Source organism: Pogona vitticeps, chromosome 8 (genome assembly GCF_051106095.1).
Source record: "Pogona vitticeps strain Pit_001003342236 chromosome 8, PviZW2.1, whole genome shotgun sequence".
Classification (NCBI taxonomy): Eukaryota; Metazoa; Chordata; class Lepidosauria; order Squamata; family Agamidae; genus Pogona; species Pogona vitticeps.
This window is the reverse complement of record NC_135790.1, coordinates 3296336-3312735: the sequence shown is the minus strand read 5'-3', so window position 1 is coordinate 3312735 and position 16400 is coordinate 3296336. Positions and strand designations below refer to the sequence as shown.

The following is a 16400-nucleotide window of genomic DNA, read 5'->3' as shown; positions in this document are numbered from 1 at the left end:
GGAGGGAAAAAAACCCATTCCCCAATCATCTAAGGGCTGGCCGAAGTGACATTTTTGCACCCCCATCCTACAAGCAAGACCTGAATCAGCCATCCTGTGTCCCAACCACGCCTTGGCAAGAGATATAACAACAACAACAATTGCAATTTGCCAATCTTCTCCTTACCCCTAAGGATAACTCATTACCCCTAATGACATAAAACATTAGCAACTGATGGGATTCTTAGTTACTTTGCTCTTAGTTCTCTGTTACCAAAGAGCGCCTTATGGTTGAGAAGAGGCTGGTATAAAAACATTCAACTCAAAGGCCTCCCAAAATGAGCAAAGCTTTGCCCTGTCAATTGCATAAATATACCAATGATACCATTTTATATGATAGCTAGATTACAAATGCCACATTTGACGTGGAACCCTGGAACTCCCTGCCACTGGAGGCCAGACTGGCCCCATCTTTACTGTCCTTCCGTGGGCAGACAAAGATCTTTCTCTTCAGGCAGGCTTTTCCTTCATGACTGGTGGTCTGACCGGGGTTTTCAATGGACTGTTGTGTTCTGTTGTTTTAAATGTGTTTTAGTATTGGTTCTATTTAATACTTGTTTAATTCTTTTTTTAATATTTGTATACTCACCATTTTAGCTTTTAAATATTGTCCTTTTAATAATAATGTAAGCTACCTTGGGTCCTTTTTAAGGAGAAAGGTAAGATAAAAAATATTTGAAATAAATGAATAAATAAAATAATAAATAAATGATAACGGGGCAAAGTTTCGATTTGATTGTCAAAGAAGGTTTGTATATATATTTACTGTATTCTCTCTCTCTCTCTCTCTCTCTCTCTCTCTCTCTCTCTCTCTCTCTCTCTCTCTCTCTCTCTCTCTCTCTCTCTCTCTCTCTCTCTCTCTCTCTCTCTCTCTCTCTCTCTCTATATATATATATATATATATATATATATATATATATATATATATATATATATATATATATATATATATATATATATATATATATATCTCCATTCCTCTTCTCCAGGAAAACCTTGGACAACGGAAAGTAGTCCCTGCTACAAGTTTCAAAACTGTCACAGACTCCCATCCCTGCTCACCACGTTAGAGACGTTGGGAGAGGCTCCTCGTTGCAGAAGAATCTTGACGATGGGAAGGTTCCCCATGAAAGAGGCTACATGAAGAGGGGTCAGTCCAGACTGTGGAGAGAAGGGAGGGAAGGGAAGAGAGGAAAGCTAAATGAATGAAGGCCTGTCTTTCCTGATCTGTTGAGCATAATAAACTGAACTGAACTGATTTGAATTGAATTGAATGGAACTGAATTAAATGGAACTGAACTGAACTGAATTGAATTGAATGGAACTGAATTAAATGGAACTGAATTGAACTGAATTGAATTGAATTGAACTGAAGGAGTGTCATTTAAGCAGATTATACTCTGTGCCATGAGATGAGATATTGTCTCTCAGTCTTTGGGCCTAGACAAAAAGCCAGCTCTGCCTCTCAAATATCATAGTCACACAGGCAACATTTTTGCATAATAATCCAAAAGAATACCTGAATTAGGAGCAGAAACCCCCTAATTAGGCTTCAGGGATGGTTAATCCCCCCTCCCCGACACGCACACACACTCTTCCATCACAAGTTGAAGACCCATCTCTTTGGATGGGCTTCTGATAAATATCTGAGTCCCTGGATGCTGGTTTTCTTGTTTTTCTAAGTTTGTTTTAAAAGTTGTAAATGCTTTTAGTTTATCAATGGACTTTTAATTGTTACTGCAGTTCATTGGCTTTTTGATCTGTAATTTATTGTGTCTTCAGTATTACTTCTTGCAACATTGTGATTCATCTAGAGTCCCCTTGCTATGAGAAAGGTGGATGGCAAAGGATACAGAATCAATAAAATAAATAAATAGTACCGAATCATTTTTCAAAAGAGGCAGAAATGTATCAAAAGCAAGAGTTTGTTTGGCCTAAGCTTTTACGAATGACAGTCATACAGACTCCAGCTCTTGATACTTGGGCCTTGATGCAACGAGAACATGCATTGATAGAAGCGGGGTGTGTGGTCCACAACAGTTGATGCCAAATAAAAAAAATATTTGTTTTTAGGGTACCACAAGACCCTTGGTGGCTTTACTCCAAAACAGTAACTTCTCCGAGCCGTGCCTGGTCTAATCCAGCAGGCTCTCCTGAGATTCCTGCCCTGTTTGATACATGAAAGACTTCAGAGGGGTTTCTGCCGGACAAGAGAAAACGGATACGCAAGGGTAATGGCTTCTACTAAAGGGAAGACGATTAACAACTGAACATTCTGCAAGCAGTCAAAAACCTTTCCATGACTACATTCTCTCTACATCTGCCAAGAGGTTTCTCTTCACTACGAGCCAAATTGTGACTCAGTTCCTGAGGAAAACATCGGCCAGGGTCCCACACTCCTACTTTGGTGACACAGATAAAAATTCCTTCCAGCATCCAAGCCGTGATCCACCAAAACATCAGCGTGGCCAAGAAAATCCAATTCAGTATGAGTCATTCCGAATGTCATTTTATGGCAGGGTAAGAAATTGTGGAGAGCTGGCTTTTTAGTGTGAAAACTCTGTTTCCCTCTTGGCTAAGACAGGTTATTTATGAGATCTCCACACATTCAAGAATCCTGTTTAGTTCTCTAGACCAGGCCTGGCCCATGGGAGACGGTGCGCCTTCTCTGTGCAAACGCAGGTCACAAGCGTTGACGTTTGGCTTTGTCAGGCGCATGGCACTGAAGCTTGATGGGTTCAAGGCCCGGATGTGAGCTTTAATCACTTCCTGCGCTTATCTCAGAGAAGGTTGATGGTGCAGCTACATTTCCCAAGGACCCATTTCCCCCAGGGAAATATATCTCCCAAATTATATATATATTACCCAAAAGTGGAGAGAACTCTTCTAACAAGCCAACACGAGGTGGCTTGAGAACTCAGAGGCAGGACAAAAAAGTCTTTCTCTTTCCTCACCACAAGAAAAGCATCACAACTGCTCCCAACCCTTTTCTGCCTTGCTAACCTTTCCAAAGAGTTGTGTTTAAAAGGAGGGGGGTGAAGGTTTCAGGAGGATTGAGGCAGGTGGGGTGGAAGGTGGGGAGGTTCTGGGTTCTGGGCCTGGCTACATTTCTCTTAGTAGGCTGGATAGCTCAATGCAGAGCCAGAGGTTGGAAGTTCAATTCCCCACCTAGCTTCCTGTGAGTAAGGCCAGCCTGGGTGGCCTTGGGCCAGCTGCGCAGACAACCCCGAGAAGAAGGGAATGGGAAACCACATCTGAGTTCTCTCTATCTAGGAAACCCTAAAAAGGGACACCGTAAAGTCATCTTGAAGGCTGATGAGGGTTTTAAATTTCTCTCGGCTACAAAATGGACCCTTCCCTCCAGACTCCACCCAGGTCAATACCATGAGAGCAGAAACAGTGATTTGAACTTGAAACCCATCTCCCATTTTCCACAGGGAATAGAGGAGGGCTGTCGGCTTCCTAGAAGACCAACAGCGGATGGGCTCTTTTTATCCCGATGGCCGGCAAGTTGTGAATTTAAAAGAACACCAGTAGCAACTGCTCTGGTGCACTCACAAGTAGCAGTCATAACTCACTCTGTTTTTCTGGAGTTTTGCAACCTTGCAATCTTGTTTGCAACCTTGTTGCTGCAAGCAATCATGTTTGTTCAGATTGCTGTTTGATCTATTCAACTGTAATGAAACGTTTTATTCTTCCTCTTACTAAAGTTCCAGAGTGAGTTACTGGAACTGTAAGTTCCAGTTGATGAGAAAAAGGGGTGGAGCTTAGAAGTTACGGTAATTTTGCTTTGTGAATCCATGCACTTCTGCTGCACAGCCAGAGAAATTGAAACAAAATTCAAAACTGCAACTGGTTTTTTCCCCCCTCTAAAATGTCTGCAAGGCTTAATTAGTATAATTATTTCACTGACATGGATCCTTTAAAGGAGAAAGGCAAGGTAAAATTATTTTAATTCAATTAAAAAGCAAATAAATGTCTACTTCTATGTTCAGCCTCCGCTTCAAGCCTGGCAACCCTCCAGATACGTTGGACTACAATTCCTGACACTGCCTGCCCAGAAGGCTGCCGAGGAATGGTGGGAGTTGTAGTCCATTGCACCAGGGGAGGCAGCCAAGTTGGGGACAGCTGTCTTGGGCAATCTACGCTAGCAGCAAAACAAGAGAAATTGAGTCACGTGTTCAGTCATTGTCACATGATGGATGGAATGCAACTTCCTGTCTCACAAACAGGGAAGCCAGGTACCTCGGTGACCGCATCGATGGAGGCCCCCATCTTCAGAAGCAGCTCCATCACCCTGATGTGGTTCTTCTTGCAAGCGATGTGCAGAGGGGTGAACCCATTCTTCAGGAAAACACACACACACACAAACACACAGAGAGAGAAAGGCCTGTCAGTGTCATGGCAGAAGCATGTGGCCTAACTCTGCCCTCCCTCTGCCACCTCTTCGGCTCACCAATGCCCGTGCGTTGGGCTTTGCACCCTTTTCCAGCAGGACCTTGGCCACCCGGTGGTGGCCACAGTGGGCAGCCACATGCAAGGGCGTCAGGTGGTCCAGCGTGATGTCATCGATGTCGGCGTTGTACTGCAAGAGAAGCCGCACGCAGTCCAGGTGGTCCCCTTGGGAAGCCATGTGGATGGGGGACAGCCCATTCTGGGGGATGGAAGGACACCATGAGAACCTTATCCCTCCCCATGCTGCTGAAGGACAAGGTGGCCGAAACCATGGGGCTGGCATTGCAAGAAGGGCAACCTCAGACCACACGACTCTTGATCCTATTACAAAGCTCAGCTAAGCCCTGCTTCCACCTGCAGGAACCTGTGTTACTGCTTCTCTTTTCATTCCAGCCACATTGTTCCAATTTCATCCACCTCCCTGTCTTTCCGTGAGGATCCAACGATATTGACCGTCCTTCTTCCATGACAGCCTTCCCAACCTGATGCTCTCCAGAGGTTTTGGACCTCCATGCTCATCATCTCTGGCCATTAGCCATCGTGGATGGGGCTCGTGAGCTCTGTAGACCCAAATATCTGGACGTCCTCACTTACGGGACTGTTATGCCCCAGTGTGATCAAAGCAGAAAGGAGAACCCAGGGCACAGCTGTGCAGGCAAGGGGGTGGAGCTGTATAGACAGGAACCAGTTGGGTTATGAGCATGGGTCTCCACCTCTTAAGGAGTTCCAAAAGAGACTCCTTTCCTTAGAAAAGTGCAAACAGAAGGATATGCTAGACCAGTGGTCCTCAACGTCGGGCCTCCAGATGTTTTTGAACTACAACTCTCAGAAGCCTTCGCCACCAACTCTGCTGGCCAGGATTTCTGGGAGTTGAAGTCCAAGAACATCTGGAGGCTCAAGGTTGGGGACCACTGTGCTAGACAACACTTTGTTGTGTGTTTTCCTTTTTTATTATTATTGTCACGGTTCTCAGCCTTGCGTACCCAGATGTTCTTGGACTAAAACTCCCAGAAGGCTTCACCAATAGCTCTGCTGCCCAGAACATCTGGGAGCTCTAGACCAAGAACATGTGGTGACCCAAAGTTGTGAACCACTGTTTTAAAGAGTGCTAGAGTTCAGCAACTGAGGGAGGAGAGCTGAAGTTTAGCGGTCAGGGTGGGATCCGACAAAAGTGAAAAACTGTTCTATCCTTGGTGGTCCTCTGTCCCAACAAGCCTAGCCCACTCAGACCTTAGAAAGGAGAGGCCTACATATTTGTAGTTTTAGACTACAACTCCCAGAATCTCCCAGACAGCACAGCCTAGGGAGTTCTGGGAGATGCAGTACACAAATTTGCAAATCCATGAAAACCATCTTTATGCAACTCCCAGAGCTACCCAGTCTCCTCCTAGTGGCCATGAAAGTAGTTGATTCAAGGAGTAGCAGCCTACAAAAGTTACTTTTCCAAGTACTGCCGTCGCTCTACTGCAGGTCACCTTGGTTTTAGCTTGGATGGGAGCTCCGTGGTCCAGCAAGATTTCTGCGATCCGTACATGGCCATTCCTAGATGCACAGTGCAACGGCGTCAGCTCGTCCTGTAGAGATAACAGTTGCAAAAGGAAGCAGGGAAACCTTCAAGCATTGCTAGTCTTGTAGCCCAGCCTGCCTACCCACCCTCTTGCAGAAGAATAGAGCAAGGGTCCCCTACCTGGAGACCCCAGATGTCCTTGGACTAAAACTCCCAGAAGCCTTTACCACTAGTTGTGCTGGCCGGGATTTCTGGGAGTTGCAGTCCAAGAACATCTGGGGAACCAAGTCTGGGAACCACTGCCCTAAAGCAAACTAATAACTAAAGGCGTCATCATAATATGTTAATACAGTAGGACCCCAGCATCCACAGGATCAGTATCCACTGATTCACTTATCCACAGTCTCAAAATATTAAAAGAAAAATCCTTGAAATACATATTTTGAAAGATGAAGTTACCAGAATTGACCACTAGAGAGAAACAGAGACCGTGCTATTATAGCATTTGCTATTAGAATAGAGTTTGCTATAATCGGTGTTTTTCAGCATCCACAGGTAAGGTAGAGCTTGGAATTGACCCCCGTGGATACGTGGGTTCTAATATAACTCCCATGTGAAGCACTCCCTGCTCTGTGGAAAACACATGCAAAAGCCTGCCTGGATCAGTGCTGGGAGCGAAGAATCAGTAAGAGTCTCCAGGTCCTTTTATCACTGCTGAAGCAACAGTTTGTGTAAACCTCTGGACTTTTTTTTTTTTTTTTTTTACCAAGAAGGCAGCTTAAAAGGGGAATTGCCAGCACTGGCGCTTGGCAGAGCAACTGTCTTCTATACACCTTCCTGCTTCTCTCAGTAGGCGTGAGAGACTGGTCCGGCTCCTCTCCCCCGTCCCGCAGCTGAACCCCCTCTGAAGGCCAAACTCACCTTGGTCCGCGTCTCGATGTGGGCCCCCCGGTCAAGCAGCAGGCGCACCATGATGATGTTGCCCCGGCGCGAGGCAATGTGCAGAGGGGTGATGCCATTCTGCATTTGGGGGAAGAGAAAGGAGTCACGGTTAGGTCTCCTCTTGAGCATTGCGTCCAGTTCTGGACAACACACTTTTAAGGAGGAGGCCGACAAACTGAAGCAAGTTCAAAGGAGGGCAGCAAGGATGATCTGGGGGCTAGAAACCGAGCCTTGTGAGGAAAGACTGACAAAACTGGGCACCTTTATCCTTGAGATGAAGAAGCCTGAGGGGAGATAAATATGGTCACACTTTTCAAAGACTTGACAGAGGAGGGGCAGGGTCTGTTCTCAATCATCCCAGAGTGTGGGACATGTCATCATGGGCTCAGACTACAGGAAGTCAGATTTAGGCTGAATATCAGGAAAAACCTCTCAACTGTTAGAGCAGTACGAAAATGATACCCATGAACTCAGAAGGTGGCGAGTGGAGAAAATAAATAGGAAGAGGTTTATCCTCCTTTTTGCTCACACAAGAAGGATGTGTGTGTCATCCAGTGCACTTGAGTGGAGGCAGAGCCAGAAAAGGAAGCAAACGTTTTACTTCCTACTGAGTCTTGCAGTCTGATACCAATAAAGGAGGGCACAGGAGATTTGGGGGAAAGTGCTGGGTTTCCCCCCCCACACACATTCATACTTTGTACTCAGCTTGGGTCCAGCTCTCTGGCCAGGGAGCTCCCCCCCCCCCCCCCGGTAACCTGAAAAGGTTTAGCCAAGGCACAAGTTTCACTCCCTCTGGAAGGACAAGCCAAAAAGCCCGGGGCGTGGGGGGGAGCCTCCCATGGTGCCAGTGGAGAACAGGTTGCACCTACCTGGGGGGTGAAGTTGACGCTCGCGCCACGGTTCAGCAACAACTGGGCCACGTTGAGGTTCTCGTAATGTGCGGCAATGTGCAATGGGGTAAAACCCGTCTGCAGGGGGGAAAAGGGAGGCAGGACTAAGGAATGGAGACAGTGTGGTGACAGGGACCTGAGAACATTTGGGAGAGTGATGGGGTTTACTCCAGAATGGATCTTGTCCCTTCCTTGCATTGGACCAGGCTGGTAATAAGACACAGAATGGAGCTCAGACCAAACAAGATTGGTTCGATGAAGCTCTCTGTATGAGTCTGCTTCTAAATCCACCCTGAGCGTGTTATGTCCTGTCTCGTCAGAACTGACTTATAGCGACCCTTTTCAAGGTAAGTGAGATATTTAAGGAGGGGCTTTACCAGTTCCCTTCCCACAGTGGGTTTCCATGGCTGAGCGGGGATTCGAACCCATGCCTACTGAGTCCGTCTGTTACTCTATCCACTACACCACACTGGATACCAAACCAAGCTTAGGTCACTCCAAACTCTTGGAAGAAGAGCTGTGTGCAAAACTGATGTATATAATAACTGTGTGCCAGCAAGTTGGTTCTGACTTATGGCGACCCTTTCCGAAGTCTGGAGGTAGAGAATACTTGGAAGTGGTTTCCCCTTCCCTTCCTCTAGGGGCGCTGTGGGACAGTGCAGCTGGCCCAAGGCTACCCAGGCTGGCTCTTCTCCCAGGAGGCCCAGTGGGGGAATCAAACTCCCAACTTCTGGCTCCGCAGCCAGATACTTAAACCAGACATATATGTCTGACTGGGGCCAAAGTACGAAGGAGGGGCGGACAAATGGCGGCTGCCCAACGGATCTCCCCGGACGTTGATTAGATACCTTGGAAAGGACGTCAGCGTTCGGGTCATTCTGCAAGAGCACTGCGGCCGTACGTGTGTCGTCATTGCGGGCGGCGATGTGCAGTGCCGGGAGACGCACCTTGCCCTTTGTCCCGTAGTTGATCAGGTGGGCCACCACGTTCTCGTGGCCCTGCTGGAGAGCCACGGCCAGCGGTGTGAAGCCGTCCTGGTGGGATTCAGGGAAGAAGGAAGACAGGTGAGCAAACCAGTCCATGCACCATTGCAAGGTCATGTATGGAAGAAATGCAAGGCAGGCATACTGCAACTACTCTGTGTGCGTGTGTGCGCACGCGTGTGTGCGTGCACATGGGTGTGGGTGTGCGTGTATGCACACATCTGTGCTTGATACTCACCTCGGTGGCCACATTTTGATTGGCGCCATTCTCCAGCAAGAACTTCACCACCTCCAGGTGGTTCTCTTGGGCTGCCATATACAGGGGCGTGAAGCCTTTCTGTGAACACAGAATCAGTGCCTCGAATTCCAGCTCCACACAACAACAACAACAGCAACCACAGCTGCAGCGGATCGGGGACAGGTACAAGGGGGTGGGGGGAAAACATGGATCCCTTTACTGGGATGAACACAAAGAGCTTGGCACGGGGTAAAATTCAAGGGAATCCAGTATCTTGCAGGCAAGATAAGTGCAAGGCCTATTTCAGAGTCTTGACTGCATGTCGCATTCAAGCTGTTACGTAGACACAAGCAGGTCTGTTAACCAGCTCTTGAACCTGACAGGAAAAAGGCTGGGATCTGGGACAGACCAAACAGTAGAAGCTACTCTTCGTTCCAGTCACGGAGGTCTCTCTGCTCCTCCTCCTGCATCCAATAAAGCAGTATATTAAGACTCAGCAAAGCTGCAGGAAACATCCTCCCGGATCATTTAACCTTTGCTGACAAGGAACCCTGCCTGCCTATGAAACACTGTTTATTTGGAGGGGAAAGGGAGGTTTACACCTGAAGCTTCTCGGAAGATTATGCCCCATAACAGGAGAGGGAAGGGGAATCAGGAGGTGTGTTTCCAGGATCCAAAGCACAGGGTCTTGTCTTGGGGTCACATCGTGGAGGAGAGAAGGCAAGGTGGAGCTGGGGGTATTGGGGGCTAAGGTCCAGGAAGGTATTGCTCACAGGAAGAAGGCTTTAGAAAAGAGGGAAACAATGCAGAAATTTTTTTTCTGCATTTTCAACCGATACCGTTCGCCTGTCGAGTCCTGCCGAGCCAAAGAGGGATGAAAAGATTCAGGGAAAGGGATGAAATTATACAAAAATAAGAGGGCAGACATTCAAGCAAACATCTGGGGTCGCCAGCTGTTTACTCACCTACCTGCTGAGCAAAAGGACCGCCCGCTGACGTGGAGAGACTGCCCTATTCAGGGCGAAGGGCTCAGCAATAAAAGACCCGCCACGTTTTGTGTTTGTGCAACCCGAATGTAAGCACAGGGCAACACTTTCCTTTCAGAAACAGGCTCCATAGTGCAAATGCTAAAGCCACTGCAAAATAGTCGTGTGTGTCTGTGTGTGTGCGTGTGTGTGCTTGCTGATCTCAGCCAGAATGACTGAAACCACTCCAGTCCTGAAAATAGACCCCTTGCCCTCCGGGGCCCCCTAAACTTGTCATTCTGCATTTACCCACCCCCCACCCCCGCCTCAGTGCTTCCTTACCCTATTTCCCTCTGTCTCCCCAGCATTTAAGCTGACCTTCACATACCGGCTTATGTAACCCAAAACACGAGAGAGCGGGCTTTCACAGAGAAACTGTGCCACCTTGCGGCCAGCAGGGGACGTCTGAGCTAACCTGCAGTCAAATCTAGCATGCCCCCCACCCCACCCCGTTCATCTCACGGGCAGAGAAACCACCCGGGGGTCCCCAATCCATTCCATTTTCCTTTTAAAAAATAACCTGGTGGAGCAGATGATGTGTTGGGTATTGGCTGGGTGGCAGAAATAGAATGATGCTCAAAGGTATGTATGTGATGCAGCCACAGGGGCTTTGGAGAGACACCTTCCATGTCTTTCAATCTGCTAGTTTTGCCTAATCCAAAGGCAGATGGGGGGGGGGAGCCCAGAAAAAAGGCTGCAGCTCAAATGATATTTCATACCTGGAAACCTTCATGTCAGAGAAAGCTGCATGCAAAAACAGTTGCACGTAGTAGACAAAGACAAATGCAAAACTAGGTACTCTAAGGTGGGTAATGCTGGGTCAAAGCATGTGACGCCTTTCCTTGGAAAAATCTAAAGCTTGCAAACCAGGCATCTTTTGGTAAAAAGGACTGGTAGCTGACAGCGTGAATCAGCAGACCTGCAAGCTGAGGTAAAAAAGATGGCCTTTTTATTTTAGATTCTCTTGTCGCTCGTGCGCCATTGCATTTTGAATCGGAAAGAGCAGAAGTTAAAGGCAATTCTTTTCCCCGCCAACCAGGGATTCCAGTGGAAGTGCTGAGGTTTTAGAAGTGTAAAATAAATAAATAAGTGTAGTTGATTAACTGCTCAAAAGAGCTGTGATTAATCAACTGCAAATTATTCAAGGGTCTGACAGTGCAGTAGTAGTCTGGCGGAGAACTGTCAGTGATGGGTTTAATTTATGCCCCACTACCCAGACGGCCTCTCCTGATCAAGGAGGCTGTTCCACAGATGCTCTTCTGCACGGGAATCTGCAGGATCCTGAACATGCCCTTGGCCAAAGTCCCAGCCGCGTTGTACCGCGAGGACAGGACAGCTCACCTGTGACTGTGCGTTGACATTTGCCCCAAAATTCACCAGTTCCCGCACAACATCCTCCTGTCCCGCCAGGGCAGCGATGTGTAAGGCCGTGTTCCCTTTCTGGAAAAGAGAAACGGAAGGTAAAGATTAAACAGCGCAGGAGAGACCGTTACACGGTTCCGCAATGAAACGTCGGATTCGGCTGCCAGTTTTGCCCTGTTCTGTGCATGGAGAGGGCATGAGGGCGCCATCTTGGCCACCCCGGGCCAAATATTCCTGGGGTGGGCCCAGAACATCCCCAGTATTTAATCATCCCAGATTTCAATGGCGACTCCTCAGCCATTCGGCACTCGTGGAAACAGGGGATAATAAAGAATTTGGGAGCAGAACCAGTGAGGAAACTGGATCCTAATGGAGGGACCTGCAGGGGTGGGAGCTGCCACCCCAGGCAAAGAAATCTCTTCTCCAATAGGCCAAAATGGGTCACGTGACTCCTATATAAGGGGCTTGGGCCACGGTCTAGCCCATTGGCTTCTCCTAAGCACTGGATCTGCTCTGGCTCGCCTTCTTCCTGGCCAGCCATAATTCGTGGCTTTCTAGCACCTTGAGTTTCCCAAGAGTTGGGTCTAACTGCTCCCTAGCACAACCTCTTGGGGCCTTACCTTGGTGGTGGTCTCCAAAACAATCTCCTTGTGCAGCAATTCGGCTACCATCTTGACGTGTCCCTCCTTGGACGCAAGGTGCAAAGCATTGAGCCCGTTCTGGAAAAGAGGGAAGAGTCTGTTAGACCAGGGGCGCTCAGCTGACCCAGCCCGTTGAAAGGCAGGACAGGCATAGGAGAGAGAGAGAGAGAGAGAGAGAGAGGAAGGAGAAATACATGCAGCATCTTTTCCCTGTCTTCCAGCCATATGCATGGTTGCTGAAGTGGTCAGGCGCTCTCTCTCTCTAACAATCAGGAAGGGTCAAGTAAATGAATAAGTCAAGAAGTATGAAGGAAGAGCTGCCAGCAAATGCAAGTCTGAATACCCATGGAAGTAGCAAAGCTGGTGTAGAAAATGACAGAGCAGCAACCCTCGGAAAAAAGTGCAGATTGCACTTTAACCATTTTAAATTGGTTTAACCAGATTTAACCATTTTAAAGAGTTTATTGTGCTCTGAGAAAGTAGAAAGTTTAGCAATAATCGTTTTGTTTGTCTTTTTGATTGACTGTGGCTAGTTTAATAATAATAATAATAATAATAATAATAATAATAATAATAATAATAATAATAATAATAATAATAATAATAATGGGACGGTGCAGCTTGCCCAAGTCCACCCAGGCTGGCTCTTCTCTCAAGAGGCAGAGTGGGGGACTCGAACTCCCAGCCCCTGGCTCTGCAGCCAGAGACCCAAACTGCTGAACTATTCAGCCAACTATTAAAAACCTGAACAGTCCAGCTTTCATGTGTTTTATTAACATTCAAGCCCCTGGAGCTGTTTTTATGATGGTCCACATTTCTGACACCATTCTTGGGAGGGAAAAGATGTTCTGCCATGGACACCAGGGGTCAATTTGCAACAGATTAAAAACACAACGGGGACATGCATGGGAAACGGGAAGGCATCGCGATAAACCTCCACTTTGCAGCATGGAGGGGCATAATGCACACAGCCAATGCCCTCCCCGACCTCCAAGGGCTGCAACCACACCTGAAGCTCACCCCATCCATCTAGTTTGGTCTTCTTTTTATAACTGCTGGATAGCTCACGGGTTTAAAGCATCTGGCTGTGGAGCCAGAAGCTAGGAGTTCGATTCCCCAACTGTGCCTCCTCAACAGGGGCTGGACTGGATGATCCCATAGGGTCCCTTCAAACTCTGCAGTTCTAAAATTATTATTCAAAAAGCTACCTGGATCTTCTAATAGCTGCCAGGAGCAACTCTTGACTGCTCTTGAGCTGTCCTCAGTGACTTGCAGGTTGGAAACAGCCTGAAACAGCTGGAGAAGGGGCCAAATACGCAAAATTGCACACACACCCCGAGGGCACGAGGACTTTGTTCAGTATTTAAACATGCAAGTAAATACTGTTTGGCATGAGAGTGTTTGGGGGGCACTGGGAGGACCGCATATAGTACATCAACTGCCTTTTGACCACCCCTGCTCTAAAATAAGGGTGGGTGGCCTGTGGTCCTCCAGATGTTACTCGACTTTAACTGTCCATCATCCCTAACTAGGGCTGGTAAGCGGTGGAGCCCAACCACATCTGGAGGACCACATGTTCCTCACTCCTCCCCAATAGAGCCGCTGTTCTTCTACTAGGTGAGTAAATCCATCCACAGTTTCCTGTTTTCTCCAGGGAGCAAGCAACCCAGCATCTGGGGTTCCCAGATGTTCTTGGCCCACAACTCCCAGAAACCTTCACCACTTGCTGTGCTGGCCAGGATATCTGGAAGTTGTAGTCCAAGAACATCCGGTGACCCAAGGTTTGGAACAACTGGCTCAGACATAGTTTGTCCTCAGGAGAAGTTCAGCACCTTGGACAGTTCTTTTAAAGTTCCCACCAAAACCCAGAGTGGACTTGGATTTATCAGCCTCCACTGCTCATGGCTGAGTAGGGACAAGAACGTAGATCTCCCCAATTGTGGTAAGGGACACTGACCAGTACACCACACAGGGCATGATCACCTCACATATCTGTACACATCCGCCATTAGCTGGCCAAATAGGGCTGACGGCTGACTGAGTGATTTATTTCCAGAGAGGATGGCTAGCCCCTGAAATAAAAGCTTCTGCTTCCTGTTATCAAGAATTACATGCCTCTGAAGGACCACTTCATTCATTTGACCACCACAACAACAGCCTGCTCTTACAAGCAAAACCATCGGAACACTAACAAAGGAAGGGGCGAAAGAAAAAGAGACACTGAAAAAGAGGCAGTGAAGGAGTCTGGGAAAGTAACTTGTGGAAGCAAGCCTGGGAAGCTGGAAAAGGAGGGCTGGAAGTGAAAGTCACTGGGAGAGCCAAGGAAGAAAAGCCAGGAAAAGAGCAACACAGAAAAGGGGCCAATCACAGGAGATGGGCAAGCGTTCCAGAGCAGAGAAGCTTCAGGGGGATATAGAGAATAGAAACAAATAGGCAGATCCTTAGCTGCAAGACTCTAGACCAGTTGTTCTCAACCTTGGGTAACTCATGTGTTCTTGGACTGCAGTTCCCAGAAGCCTTCACCACTAGCTGCCCTGGCCAGGATTTCTGGGAGTTGCTGTCCTAGAACATCTGTGCACCCAAGTTTGGGAACCACTGTCGTACTCCACCAGCCCTGGAGAATCCTAGCACTCCTCCTACATCCCAATTTTTTAAAGAATTTTGTTGAAGAAGAAGTCCTCCAAAAGTTTCCTTGGGCCCTCTAAGGAGCACGGGGAAAATCCCACTGTGTTTGGAAGACACCTCACTCCAAATCCACCCTTTAAATAAAATAAAATAATTTGGCCACTAGAGGGAGCAAGGTGGGAGTTTCAGGAGTTTAAAAAATATGGTAAGAAATTGTTTTTCGAGAGGGAAAAAAAAACATGACTCTTCAGTGTCCAGGGATGTCCTGAGAAATCCTGGAAAGCTTGCCCATCCCTCTTGATTCCCAATTATATATTTAAAATAGCTACATAATCATCTTGTAACGAAGTCCCTTGCAGCACGTGCATAGATGCTCCCAACCTAGCCTCTCTCTCTCTCTCTCTTACACACACACACACGCACACACACACACACACACTTTCATTTCTATTCCCTTTCACGTCGGTGCAGGTATCACAAAGAAGACTCCGAATTCATTTCTTTCTCCTGCCCGGTCTATGGAGTGGCCCATCGTGACAGATGACAGATGGAGGCGCTCGTTCTCTGACGGTGATAAGGAGAAGATGATGGTGGTGGTGGTGTTGGAGGAGAAGGCGGAGGAGGAAGAGGAGGAGGATGGCGTCGAGGTTGGTGCAGATGGTGATGATGACCGGATGGCAGCTTAACGAGGCCTCGCTCGGCTGTGTGTGAGAATACAGGGCTTGTGGACTAGGTCTGACCACACGCATCCCTCTTTTAACGGATACAGGACACGTGAGGTTGGACCTTGGCCACAAGCGTGACATTTCCCCCGTGGCAGGAAGGGTGCAATCGGAACTAAGGTGAGGGCCACCCAAGGAGCGCCAAGCTGGGGCCATCAGGTCTTCACAGAAACAGGTTCCAGAGGTTCCCCCACGAGGGTCGGCCACGCAGGGTCGCCCACGAAGCTTGCAAAATGAAACCGACCATCGGATCATGGCCCAAATCTCACCCCCTGGGGCAGAGTCTTCTGGGCTTCCCACACACATCCCGGGAGACCCTGCTCACCTCTCCTGCCACACGGCTTGTCTTTTTCAATTCCAGGACCCACGGGCAGGAGAGGCGAAAGAGGGCTTCACATTAACTGCAACGGCTGCACCGGGCACAGGACTCCCTTCCTGAAAATGATGTCTTCCTATTCGTTTTTGTTTTAAGCAAATTTTTAGTCCGGTGTGCCATCAAGTCAGAACTAACTTATAGTTGGTCCCTAACAAGGCTTTCAAGGTACAGGAGATATTTGAGGAGTGGTTTTACCACTGCCAACTCCCACCCCCACCCACCCCCAGTGAGCTTCCATACCTGAGTGAGGATTTAAACACGGGTCTCCCAAGTCGTAAGCTACTTAAGCTGCTTTTTTCTCTTCCCCCCCCTCTCCGGCTATGTGCCATGGAATTCTTTCCAATTTCTGGGCACCCTAATAAGATTTTTGAAATATACTGTATGAGAAGTTCAAGCAATGGTTTATCAGCGCCACCCCGTCCCCAAGGGAGTTTCCACAGCTGAGCCGGGACTTGAACCCCAGTCTCCTGAGTCCTGCTTTGACACTCTTATCCACAACACCAGCTGGCTCTCAAACCTCCAAGTTCCTGCATAAAATGAGTCCCTAACGCCCTCTGCCACTAGCTATGAAGGCATTTGGGGGGGAGCTCTCTTA

General features: G+C 48.0%; 1 protein-coding gene across 7 annotated transcripts in view; it reads right to left on the bottom strand.

Moving 5' to 3' along the window:
* The window catches only part of ANK1 (ankyrin 1), a 137709-nt gene that overhangs the window by 44269 nt on the left and 77040 nt on the right, over positions 1-16400 (bottom strand). For all 7 annotated transcript variants that reach the window (XM_072978994.2, XM_020780244.3, XM_020780246.3 and 4 more), the window contains exons 3-12: positions 12062-12160; positions 11421-11519; positions 9055-9153; positions 8682-8867; positions 7813-7911; positions 6923-7021; positions 5970-6068; positions 4496-4693; positions 4285-4383; positions 1102-1200 (exon numbers count right to left, since the gene is read on the bottom strand). In XM_072978994.2, coding sequence (XP_072835095.2) covers positions 1102-1200; positions 4285-4383; positions 4496-4693; positions 5970-6068; positions 6923-7021; positions 7813-7911; positions 8682-8867; positions 9055-9153; positions 11421-11519; positions 12062-12160 — 1176 coding nt within the window. The remainder of the gene's footprint in view (positions 1-1101; positions 1201-4284; positions 4384-4495; positions 4694-5969; positions 6069-6922; positions 7022-7812; positions 7912-8681; positions 8868-9054; positions 9154-11420; positions 11520-12061; positions 12161-16400) is intronic.